Source organism: Pholcus phalangioides, unplaced genomic scaffold (genome assembly GCF_987345545.1).
Source record: "Pholcus phalangioides strain wild (caught in Gottingen) unplaced genomic scaffold, Ppha-v1.0 ptg000031l_1, whole genome shotgun sequence".
NCBI classification, from domain to species: domain Eukaryota; kingdom Metazoa; phylum Arthropoda; class Arachnida; order Araneae; family Pholcidae; genus Pholcus; species Pholcus phalangioides.
The window spans coordinates 3,027,407-3,040,991 of record NW_028301621.1 but is presented as its reverse complement, the minus strand read 5'-3'; the positions used below and the strand labels follow the sequence as shown (position 1 = coordinate 3,040,991).

The window sequence follows — 13,585 nt, the reverse complement described above, 5'->3', positions numbered from 1 at the left end:
AGGTAAAGAAATGGCGCGCTCAAGAAAACAATGTGTTGGCAGATTTATTACATTGGAATGCCAACACCTATGCACTCTTGCTAACAGCACCGCCACAAAGGTATCTTTTCTCACAATTTTATATTTCTTGTTTTTCAATGGCGTTCTATTTTGTATCAACTGATGCACAGTTGGAGAAGTAATTTTATTTTGATTTAAATCTTGGTCATCAGAACAGCTACTTACTTCCCCACATGCGCATAAGGTAGATCTATGCTCTTCTGCACTTTCAACATCACTGCTTCCAGAATTTCTCTCATCTAATCTTTGCATCTCCTCGAGTATTTTCCTTCAGTAAATATACGTTTTCTCGCCATTTCTAAATTGTTTGAAATGGTCACATACACTCAAATTTTCTACGTCCCAGGACAAACAATTTATCGGATAATATGAAAAGAATGCTTGACAAAAACCAAAAATTGCACACCTGCTGACAGACATTGCAGATAAGAATGGGGGGAAAGAAAGATCACACGGAAAGTGAAATGCAAAAAAAAGACTTTCAGAAGGATTGTAACCCACTTAGAAATCAATTGTGATGATAACAGTAGTATTTACCGCATAATGTGCTAGGATATTACGGAAGGGTCACAATGACCCCCTCCTGTCTTTCTAGATATATCCACTCGTTTCTTCATTGTTAAAAACGATAACGAAAAAACTTTGGTATACAATAAGAATATGCTAATTCAGAAAAAGTCGAGAAATTCCAGGGGGTGCAATTTATTCTTAGCAGAGATATGTAAGCTTAAACCGCGTGCAGGGTCATAAAGACCTCCGTCCGTCTTTCTAGTGTTAAGTTGAAAGCTGTCTAATTTATACGTGATGTAGTAGAAAAGGAAGGGACATTGGATATTTGAATTGTTGGAGGGGCTCAGCCTCCACAAAAACATTTGGGGGAGGGGGCTTACATTGAAAAGATTCAAATTGAAAAGTCATACATGAAGTCTCGCAACTTTATGGAGAGTATCCTTCCTCCTTTTTGTTTATTGCAAGTGGGCATTGCTTTGCTAGCTGTGAAAAAAAAACAAAAACAATTATAATAGAATAAAGAACAAATTTTAAAAATGCCTGAAACTAAAATGAAAAAGATAAGAATTACAGATCATTCATGATCAATGAAAAGAAAATGGCTAGTGTAAATGAACACTATGTCTTTGCTACAAGACAGCGCTTAATGTTATCATTTGGGTATTGTTATCACATTTATGAAGTACAGACCAGACATATATCAAAAATAAGGGATAAAAAGGAAACACATTTTCTGGATATTATGCTGAGGTGAACTCGGAAAGAAAAGTCATCTTGTCTCCGCCGGAATTTTTCTTTCCAATGACTTTTCTTTCTGAGTTCACCTCAGCATAATATCCAGACAATGTCTGTTTCCTTGATATATCGGGCTGAGAAAAAAAGCTGTCTATCTCAGTAAGGGGATAAACTTTAGTTATAAGGATTTCAGTCAATGCTATCAATTTTTTATATTTCATTCATATATGTATATTTTTCTATGAGATTGAAAATGAAATAGCCGAGACTAGATGCAGGATTGAGACTGAAAATGAAGCACCATATTATAAAATAAGCAAAAGGGTTATAAATGAAAAAACACGATTCTGGAATAAAACGTCTAGGTCAGCGGTTTTCAACCTTTTCTGACTAGCGGAGCTCTTTTCAGTGTATAATTCTATGGCGGAGCCCTGTTTAACTCTAGAAGCCCTTTTTAGTATATTATTTACATGGCGGTACCTTTCAGGTCTCTCTTTTTTTTTTTTTTTTGTTCATCAAATTTCATGATTTATTTTATTATCCTTGAGTGGCCGCGGAGCCCTGGTTAAGAACCGCTGCTCTAGGTGATAAATATAAACCAGGACTCTTTTAAATAATACAAAAAGCCGAGGTGAAAAAGTGTCTTCGTGTTTGGTCAAAAACTGTTTCTGAGTTCAATAAAAACATGACTGCAAAAGAAAATGAAATATTCTGGTAAGAAAAAATGCCCTAGTAGTGTAGTGTTAAGATGCTTGTCCTCTACCAGGAAGGTTAACGTCAAAGTAAACAGGTTAGAATCCAGGGGGAAAGCATAGAAAATAAGTTCTTTACCTACTGAGCTTGGGGCAAGCACCCCAGCCTTTATTTTCCACCTAACTCCCCTAGTTAGAAATTGTTGTATGGCGATATGACCAATTGGTGTGTGGTAAAGTAGCAGCAAGAAAGAATGGAACAGCTATAGAATAATCCAGATTCCTTTGACAACATTTTTTTTTGGCAAGTTCCTTACCGGAAGGCTGAGGTTTTTTTTTCTCCCATCCCCTACTGCTTCCTCTCTTTTTTTTCTTTTCTTCATTTGTGGGCACTCATTCCAGAGAGTTTTCTTTGAGCATTTTTTTTCTGCCAACATTTACTACTTCCTCTGGAAGTTTGCTGTAATTATAATAGGCCGCTGCATTTGAATTTAGTCTATTATGTCTCCGAGCCCTTTTTTTTGTTCAATATACGTTGTATTGTACATACTTTTTCAAGATTAACATATGGATTCTCTCAGATTGTACATTTCATACATCTATTTTCATTAATTTTTTGCTTACTGGCCGCCAAATGACGCAATCATGTTTTTATTGAACCCGCAGAGTATTTTTTTTGTCCTGACTGCTGTATTATTCAACCGTTTAAAGGCTGAACTATGAACAAAGCCACTTATTGTTTAGAAATTTGGAATTCGAGGTCGTTTTGCATGCCTATACATATATCAACTTTGAAATAAAAAAATTCTTTGTTATTCAATTTCAATTCAATTTTTATTAATATGTTAGATGAATGATAACAATACATTAGGTTAGTGAAAACCACCAAGGAGACACCAAGGTCCCATACTGGTTGTTACAATGAAGTTAATTCAATAACATTTCAATTATCATACAGTGTAAAATAGTCACTATTTACTGATTTTTGAGAATGAAAACAAAAAATCATGAAAAAAACATCAAAATAGGAAGGGGGGTTGGGGGGAATGTGATTACACAAACACATATAATATATAAAATACAAATATATATAAATAATGCAACGGTCACCGGGGGGGTGCTTTACTGATCATAAAAAAAAAACTATAAATCAACATATGATTATGTATGAATTGGACTGGCAGAGCAGAGTTGACAGCATGGGTATTTTAATGAATAATTCGACAGCTGGAGGTGAAAAGACAGTAATACACACACAACAGGGAGTGATTGAGATTCCGTAGATGAAATCAGAAATAATTTTCAATATTGAAAATTTGTAGCATGTGTTTTTTGAGGTTTTTTCTGAAAATTGAAAATAAGGGGGACTGTATGAGATCATTTGGAAGGCTATTAAAAAATTTAGGAATGAGAAAGCTAAAATGTTTTTTGAGGATAGCTTTATGAACTAAAGGCATTGAGTAAATAAAATTGTGTCTATTAGATGTTCTTGACGAGTTCAGAGGTAAAGAGAATTGTTTTTTTTTTTAATTATAAGTATGGATCGGTAAAAGTATAGATGTCTTAAAGGAAGGATGTTTAATTGAAGAAAAAGTTCATTTGTTGGAGTGATGTAATTGCTTGCCAAAATTCTAATAACTTTTTTTTGTAAAGAAATAATGGGTGCAATATTGGTGACATAATCACTTCCCCAGAGTGGCAGACCATAAAGTAAGTGTGAATGAAACATTGAATAATAATAGGTTAACAAGAAAGATCGGTTTACATATGGTTTCAGGTTGAAGAATTTGTATAAAATGAAACAAAGTTTTGATTTTAAATGATTACAATGAGATATCCATTTTAGATTTTGATCAATATAAATTCCTAGATATTTTATAGAGGATATTTGTTCTATATGTTGACAGTCACATGAATTATTACTAGTACAATTTGGTTCATGGAAAATTATGTCATAGTCAATATGTGTAAGGAAAAGTTAATAAATTTACTTTTGGAAATATTGATATGAAGATCATTAGCAATAAACCAATTACGAACTGTTAACAGATCTGTATTTATATTGTTGATAAGTGTTGGGTAGGCATCTCCTGAATAAAGAATTACAGTATCATCTGCAAACGTGATGATTTTACCATTGATATTTAAATTACATATATCATTGATAAAAATTATAAATAATAATGGTCCTAAATTAGATCCTTGTGGGACTCCTTTGACTATCTTCATGGCCTTACTTAAACAATTATTGCATTTAACTTTTTGAGTTCTATTAGTGAGATAAGAATGGATAAAATTAAAAGTATTTCCTCTAATTCCATAGGAGTACAATTTTGAGAGCAAGATTTCATGATTCACGCTATCAAATGCTTTTCTTATGTCCAGAAAGATACCTATTGTTTTTCTAGATTGGTCAATATTCTTGTAGACATATTCAGAAAAGTTTAAAAGAGCAGATTCAGTATTTCTATTTGGTAGGAAACCATGTTGATTATTGGAGAAGAAATTATTGTTAGTTAAAAAAGAATAAATCCTAGTTTTAATAAGTGTTTCAATTATTTTCGAGGTAGGTGACAATATTGAGATGGGCCTATAGTTGCTAAGGTTATTCTGATTAACATTTTTAAAAATAGGAACAACTATGGCTGATTTGAGTGATTCAGGAAATTCACCCCTTTCAAAGCAATTATTAATTAGGTCAGCCAGTAGTTGATACATACATTCAGGAAAGCTCTTTAGAATTTTAGTAGTCAAGGTATCATAACAAGATGCAGTGTCTTTAAGAGATTTTGCTATTTTGTAGACTTCAGTTTGATCTGTGGGGGCCAGAAAAATTTATTTGTCAGTGCGAGGAATATACTGCTCAAAATTTCTGTATTCGTGGGTTTGTTGTGTAATATTTATGAAATGGTTATTAAAATCATTAGTCAGTACATGCAAATTAGTTTCCGAAGGCAAAATGTAGTTTTTTTTATCATATCCAAGTATTTTGTTAATTAGTTTCCAACGTTCGGATGATGTAGAGCAACTCAAAAAACAAGTAGAGTAATAAATTTTTTTTGTCGCTCTAATTTGTTTTTTTGAGATATGTTGCGACGTTTTTGTAAGTGTTCTTGACTATTATGTCAAATGGGTATTTTTTTGTTTTCAAAAAAAGTTTTTGATTAATCTTGGTTAAGTCAACTATGTCAGAGGTAATCCAAGGTTTATTTTTTTTATTTTTCGGTTTGATCTGAAAGTATGATGTATGATTGTTAATTATGGTTTCAAGTTTAACCATGAATTCATCAAAAACCAATCCTGGATTTTCATTTGTAAAAACAAAGTTATAATGTTGAAGATAGGTTGCGATTCCAGATAAGTCAATTTTTTTAAAGCGTTTCCTGTCAGTATCATCAGTTCTTGGATTAATCAATAAAAACTTGACTTTACATGAAATTGGATAATGATCAGTCAAATCTGTAGTAAATATAGATGAAGAAATTTCCTTGATTCTAAATGAGTTACGAATAAAAATATGATCAATACAGGAGTTAGCGAGAGGTCTTGTTATTTTGAAAATTAAAGGGGTAAATCCATGACTGGATAACATGTCCTGATAATCTGAGTGGGTACCAGAATCAGTTTTAAGGATGTCAATATTTATATCACCAATTAGTAAAACATCTCTATATTTGATATTTTTAAAAAGTGAATCAAGTTCTTCAATACATTGAGTTTGCAGGAATGAATGTGATCTGTACAAGCTGAAGATGGTAAATTTTAATGTAGGCTCTTGAATAACTATCAATTCTCCTGTTTGCATTACTATAGAATCAAGTTCGAAAAACTGAAGGGATTTTTTTTGTATAAACGAAAATTCCGCCTGAACTATTATAATCTCTGCATCTCGTAAATAAATTATAATTCGGCAATCTATAGTGTGATCAACCTCATCCTCAAAAACCCAAACCTCAGACAATACAAGAATATCAATATAATCCATAGATTCATTCAATACGACCATCAGCTGGTCAAAATTTGCCCTTATGCTACGAATGTTGAAGTGAACAATGTTAATATCATAAAATTTATCATAATCATGCATATTTTGGGTATGAAGAAAATTAATGAACTCCTCCAGAGTGCCAAGATCAGAGAATTTTATGCTAGATATTCCAAGATTTTATATATAATAACTACCAGCACCCCGGAGGAAACATCAATTTTTACACCCAATTTAAAAATTAAAATGTTATCATGCAGAAAAACGTAGCACAAGTGTACAATTTTAATTGAAAATTTAATGAATTTTAAGTTAGATACTGTAATATTCACATAATATACTAGCAAAAAATTGTAAACGATTGGGTATATTTTAGAAATTTGTATATGAATTTTCCAAATTATTTTTTTAATAGAATGTAAATAAAATCGGGAAGACCCCAAAGTGCACATTTCAGTTAGAGAGAGTTCATACATGCTAAATAATGTGATTTAAATCATCAATATGATTGATTTTGTACACTCCGGTGTCCTCCGATTTTCTCAAGTATATTTTTCCATTTCGTGACCAGCAAAATTTGAAATCATTCTCCGTTTTGAATTTTTTAGCAAAATACAGTACCTGTTTCGTATAAGGTGCAAGATGCTCATTAAAATAAACATTGCTGGGTCTGAGGTGTTCATTAAGTTGTGGTGCACACAATTTCAGTTTGCCTGTGGCGTTAAATAATATATCACGTTTTTCCTTTGATTTGAATTGTACGATAATGGGCTTGATTTTATCCTTTCTTGTCGTTGGAACACGGTGGATGGTATTGATATCAGGCTCTAAATCAAGAAGATCCAGTTTCGTTAAAATTGTGGATTTGATTCTATGTATGTCCTCATTCTTTGATTCAGGGAGGCCAAGAATCTCAATGTTAGTTCGTCGTGAATATTGTTGCAGATCAGCGATGTCTACCTGGAGATGGCGGATATGTGATCTCATTGTGGCGTTCTCAGTCTCTAAAAATGATTGCTTATCTTGATATTTGATTAGATCAGATTGTTATTGCTCCACCATTTTCCTCAGTAAGACCAATTCTTGTGATTGTGCTGTTATTGTCTGCGACATTAGGCTTGTGATTGACTTTATGTGATTCTCGAAGATAGTGGATATACACGAAACAATTTCTGCCGATTCAGGTGATAGAGAGCCAACAATTTCGCTTACTGAGTCCGGGATATTGATATTGCAGTATTGTAGATCTAGGCTGTTATCAGCCGCCACATTGGGAGTACCTGCAGTTTCTGACAAATTTCCAGTAGTTTGTTCATTCGTCTCAGGTTCTGGAGTCGGAGGAGTTGTCAATGAGTTAGCATTCTGTCAAAGTGAAACACATTTAAAACACATCCAGTTGTCTCTACGTATTTTAGCAAACCTACAGAAACCCTTTTCACTATATCCGGCACAGAAAAAATGAAAGCATTCCTCACAATTACAACATGCTAACTTATCATCCTCGTTTTTAATCGGTTCGTTACAACGAAACATTTCGGCCAGTCACTTGCAGAGTTCATGTTGATTATGTTAAATTGTTAAGCACCTTTTTTACTTATTAGTTCCTTAAAAATAAAAATTATATGAAAATATTATTAGTGAAAAAAAAAAAAAACCCAATAAATCAATAGGATATTACGCGGAGAGCAATCGTGTGTCAATATCTCCCTCGCGTTGCCACCTTCCAGTTACAGTGTTCCATAAATGGAATATTAACACTTGGGGAGAGGTGAAAGCGCAAACTGGTGTTGCTTATATTCTCATGATTATTTATTCCCCGAGTGCAATTATCACACAAAATTTTCTATTTTCTACTACTAATTCAAATTCACAACACATACTGGTTTTAAACATAAAAACGTGTGCAGAAAATTCAAATTTCTTTCTAATGTCCATGATAAAAGAAGTAAACATATATATTTGATGGACCCATTTGTCATATTGGTAGCATTTATACAGTGTTTTTATGGCAAACAGCACACCATCTTTGCGTTGCAGACATGATATAATGGCCATCAGATGACCTGACAGACCTTTTTTCAGAACAACAATGAGACTTAGTTCATAGAAGGCTCATTGTCACTTCTCTTCGGAATTTCAAATTCGAAGTACGATTGCTTCTCGCCAACTATTCAACGTGCTATAATGGTCATATAGCAAATCTTTTCCAATGGAATTTAGAGCTGAGGTTTTGATTGGATAAGATTTTTTTTTTTTTATCCCATACAATAGATTTTTTTTCGGATTGCTCAAAACTGTCTTGTCTTTTTTTGAAACTTTCACGAGTGTTGCACTTACATTTTGCTCCTTTTTCTTGCCCTACATCTTTTGAAGAACATAAGTTTTCTAACCCCTCATCCTCATTGTTGCAAATTTATCTAGAATTTCACATACATCAGTTGGAACTGTTATTACTCAATCATTTTCAACAATATCATCTTCATCCATGATGTTCCCATTTTCATTAGCAGGTAATTGGCATGTATCTACGTCCTCTAATTCGGAATCTGAAAGAGTTTCTGAATACAGGGATCAGCATGGATCATGGCCTCAAAACTAGTGAAAATAGCGACCAAAATATTTTTAAAAAGAGACCAAATGGACAATGTGTGAATTTAGATTATCAGCACACACACACAAATTGAATTAATTCAAATTGAATTTAGAGTTTTTACTAAACTTTGCATTTCAATGGAACTCTTACAAATTGCTTTTTTACATAATAGTATGGGGAATAATTAAATCAAACTCAACCCCATTCTGCTAAAAGCTAATTAGAAAAGTTTTGAATAACTTATGAAATTTATAAACAACTATGTGTGAGAGAATAATTGCATTACGTCATTTATAAGTAACAGTTGCAATGCCCTTCCCTCATGTTGCTTTCCACAACCCATCTTAAAATCCATTTAAGCAGGAAAAATTTCAAAACAGGAAAAACTTTTCACATGCAAAGAAAAAAATAATAATGAAATAACACAAAGTTTGAATTTGTGCCATCCACATTCTAGTGGATTTATGTTATGCTATGAATGACAGTATATAAAATACACTCAATTTTTTTTTTTTTCTTAGCTAGTAAAAATTTTATTTAAATACCTAGGTTTGTATATGTTCCGACAGATGTGTTTTTTTACTCTTTGAGCCATTACAGAACAATTAAGAGAGAAGCAAATAATTCCTACATTCCCTGTTTGATAATCTCCAATTCTGTATACCAAATTGGCTGTACATTCAACAATGACATTAGAATCTTATGAACTGTTCAAACATAGGCTAATGTTTAACGATTTACAGTGTTTCAATCCAGACAATCATTGCTAAACCATCTTTTGAAAATGCAGAGTTTTGAAGTAAATGTTCAAAACAAAATGGTAGAAATACATTGATTTTGTCAAGCGAAGTTTATTGTATCTACATTAAGCATTCAAAAAGTAACGAAGATTCATAATATCAGCAAAACACTTATTAGCCATCTCTCCTGTTGAACATCAAGGATATTTTCATAACAGCTGCATGAATGACAACAATCTCATTATTTTTCTTTATTGACTTTGATCCATATACAAATATACACAGAAAAGTCCTTTCGAAACCTCAAATAAACTGCAAATGGATGGAGCTACATATATGCACTGGAGTAAAATGTCAAGATCGAAACAATTCTTAATCTAGAAATTAAAAATTCTAAAAAATACTTTGTTTTGGTTGGATTTTAAAGAGAATGGGTGAAATGCTTCACTACACAAATGCCTAATTTTGAACACAAAATTAGAAACAGCTTAATACTTTATGTCAATCAATTTTGGGCAAGAAAATTTTTTGTCAAGATTATGTTATAAATTGCTGAAGCCTGCAGACAAAAAAATGTGCATGACTGTAGGAGTGGAAAATGAAAATTTGACTTTTTTAACAGGAAAATTTTTGTTTTTGTAGTGTAACATGACAACCTGGGATCTCTAACCAATTTTAATTCTTCAACTTCTTAATCTTTATTTAGACTCCAGGGTTTCTTTTGGCTACCGGAAACCACCAAGGTACCCGCTGGCGATACGGTTCAAGCCAGTTAGTTCGCTTGATCTGACAGTTGGGGGAAGGGGGTGTATTCTAACTTAATTTTTGGGGGTTTTGCAAATATTTTTGAAAAATTAATTGTTAGTGAAAATGAATTTTAGATATTTTAATAGTACACCTAGGCGTGCAGGTAGTGGAGATTTTTGTATCCAGGTTGAATCTGATCAAAATCAATTCATTTTGGAAAATGACGATCAGACTCGTACGTGTTTTTCACCTGTGATCCCCTTGAATTCCAGTAATTCATTTGCCAAGCCAGTTTGTACGAGTGGTGGTTGATTGGCATTTTCAAGACAGAATGATTATGTTTGAGAATTTTTGAGCAAGTGTGACATTTTCTTTTTCCTACAAAATGTCTTGAATAAAACTGAAATTGTAGTAAGTGAATTTGAAGGTAGAGCTCAATTATGGTGGTAGGTAATGATGAACTTCAAAAAATTGGTTTTTGGGATCCTTGGGAAAATTTTGGGAAGTTAATGTTACATTTTCGGCACATCATACACGAATGGAGTTGGCCCAGGCAGTTTTCTCAGCATTATTCAGGGAATTATTCAAGTCTTATGACCCATCAGTACCAGTATCCAAAAATATAGAATTATTATCAAACAATTTCCAATGCGGATAAGAACCTTTTAAGAAATATGGCAACTGGATACGTTACAAAAATTATTTATGTTGTTGGATCAATACAAGTCCTACCAAAATTCAGGTTATCAAACTTATCAAAGTGCACCTTTCCAGAAGTTTAATTTACCGAAAGTGCTCTTTCAGACTCGCAATGTGCAGGGGTTTTTTAGATCATCTGTGACAAGGGCTCAGTCACCGAGATATTCTCAATTGACTTGTTTTGGATGTAATCAACCCGGTCATGTAGTTTGAAATTGCCCTTTACCATGAAGTAATCAACAGGGAAACGGGCCTACAGATACATAAAGTGGATTGATGTTCCCTTGGTCTCTCTGGTTGAAGTACAAAATAGTGCTATTGACGCAGATTTGATAACACTCACCAGGGCACCTTCTGAGGTCTTGTTGGGAATAGACATTTTGTCTCAGAATTAATAATAGATTTAAAACACAATGAATTGAATGGGGGACTCCAACAGTATGGGCGGAAATTGATAGACAAAAAATTTAGTTGAATCTTCTGAATTTTGTGACAATCAGAAAAAATTATTGTTTGACTTATTACCCAATTATGAAAATCTTTTCCGGGATAAATCAGGAAGAGTGCATTTAATTAAACAAAATTTTTACTCAGGGTAGACCTATTTTTAGGTCCCCATTTCCCTTACCAAGGTGGAAAAAACAGTTGGTGAAGGAACAGGTTAAGCAGATGTTGGGAGATGACATTATAGAACCAGCTTCCACCAGTTGGAGTTGTTTCACCTTACAAGAAACCGCAAACAGAAAATGTAACTATGGACCTTAGTTTAACAAATATACCTGATATGTAATATGTGATAAGCATATCCAAAGAAATTATTGCTTATTTATAATACACATTAATTTTTCAAGCACATACAAATCCTTGTATAAATAAATTGAAGCCTCTGTGAAGAAGTAAACCAATGTATGTAAACTGAATTTTCATTCAAACAATATTTACATGTTTGCATTACTTTTTTATAAGTTTTATACAGGTACATCAGACTTTCATAACTGAAATATCAAGAGACAAAAGTAACTATCTCATAACGAAAAGAAAATAACTTTGTAGGATTCTTGAATTGTACATTGGTAATGAACACCTTCAAGTGAAACAGAACAAAAAGTATAGTTTTTCTCTGAAAATAAGACATAACAAGAAAATAAGCCTTAGCTTGATTTTTCAAGATGCTCATAATATAAGCCGACCACGAAAATTTGCCTGTTAAAATCGTCAGCCAGATGAAGGCATTCTGTAGGTCTGTTATACATGACAGGTTTTCTTGTACAAAGTGATACTAATATACAATAATGTTATTGATATTTGTATTTAATGATAATTCAAGTTATTCTGTAGTTTGTTCCCAAAAAATGACTAATTTGGATAAGTGGAAAATACCTCTAGAGTAATAAATTCTCAGAATGACTGCTAACTCCTCCTCTTAACCAGATCATTTTTTAATTATTACTGCTCCTTTAAAAATATTTCATAATTTAATTTAATGAAGTAGGAATTTTTTTTAACAGTGAGGAATTCAAGAAAAAGAGAAGCACGAGACTTTAGCTCCTACAAGTTTAGGTTGGATTTAAAAAAACTTTATGGTTCTAGTTTCATAGCTAAAGGTTTTATTTTTGATGGATCAGGACACTTTTGGATACATTTTCTAAAGGGTTTGAAAAATTTGAAGAAAAAAAAAATTTCCAACATCATCCTCATTTCTCAGAGAATTTTCATTATCCAAATTCATTTATTTTACCACAAACAATTTTCTTACTGCAGTTCTGCATACAACTTAAGGTTCAGATACAATTATGCAGAAGTAGGTGTGTGTGAACAATTATTCCCTTATAGTATGGTCAATTTTATTGATCAAATTATCATAGTTTAACATGCACCAAAAATGTATATATAGACATAATATAAGATGTACACATAAAGGATGAACATTAGGGAGGGTAAAAAAATGAAGTTTCTATTATCAAATTACTATGGTGCGTGAAAGTTGCCTCCTTTAATAAGAAAAATGACGTACAAAAAAATTTAAAATCGGTTGATATCTATAATTGACAAAATTGAACGATCGACACACAAAAGTTTGTTATGCCTGTTTTATGGTTCAATAAAGTAAAATAAATTAAAACAACATTAATATTTCACTGTTTATTGGTCGTGAAATGTGTTAGAAAAACTGGAATTGACCAAATTTTTGCAAGTTTCATTGTGCAGCTCTTCGCATGCTTCGTCAGAACAAAATGACCCAGAACTTACCATGATGAGGTGGCTGCACATTGAGTTTCACCCACACCCTATCCAATCAATCATCCAAAGTATGAGAGTGCGTGTAATTTACATTATAGTTAACAAAATTGACTAGGATTTAGTGGTTTACAGTTTCTTCTATTGTTTTTTTTCCAAGTGTTAACGTTTAAAGTCTGACTTTTGGGAGAAATTAGGCATGACTAATTTTGACAACAGCTTAGATATGGTGTAGCTATCTCTACCTTCATCTCCACATACTTTAGTTGAGGATTCGGTAATGAGTCAGGCACATCTCTCGACTGCCTGAGTGGCATTGGAGCACATGTGAATTGCACGTGGGAAGACCACTACAGTGGATCATGTATCTACTCCATTTCAACGAACTCCCTTTCCGTCATATTTTTCAGCATATAGATGGTGCACCTACAGAGCCAAAATCTTTTTCCGGGTCCATTCGTCCAGCTTTACTGGGTTTGAAAAGCTCACGTCTCCCACTGCTTCCCAACTAGAGATGTGAAGTGAGAATATTCTCCTGTATGTAAAAATTGAATAATCGAGAGTATTTATTTTTCTTTTAAATAAT

The 13,585-nt window shown here is 32.8% G+C and overlaps 1 protein-coding gene across 1 annotated transcript in view; it reads right to left on the bottom strand.

The window, feature by feature from the left end:
• LOC149067011 (structural maintenance of chromosomes protein 5-like) overlaps positions 1-13,585 on the bottom strand; it is a 254,890-nt gene that overhangs the window by 195,689 nt on the left and 45,616 nt on the right. Inside the window, exon 2 of the mRNA XM_089252810.1 lies at positions 981-1,053. Within this exon, the coding sequence (XP_089108936.1) occupies positions 981-1,042 (62 nt within the window). The 5' untranslated portion in view covers positions 1,043-1,053. The remainder of the gene's footprint in view (positions 1-980; positions 1,054-13,585) is intronic.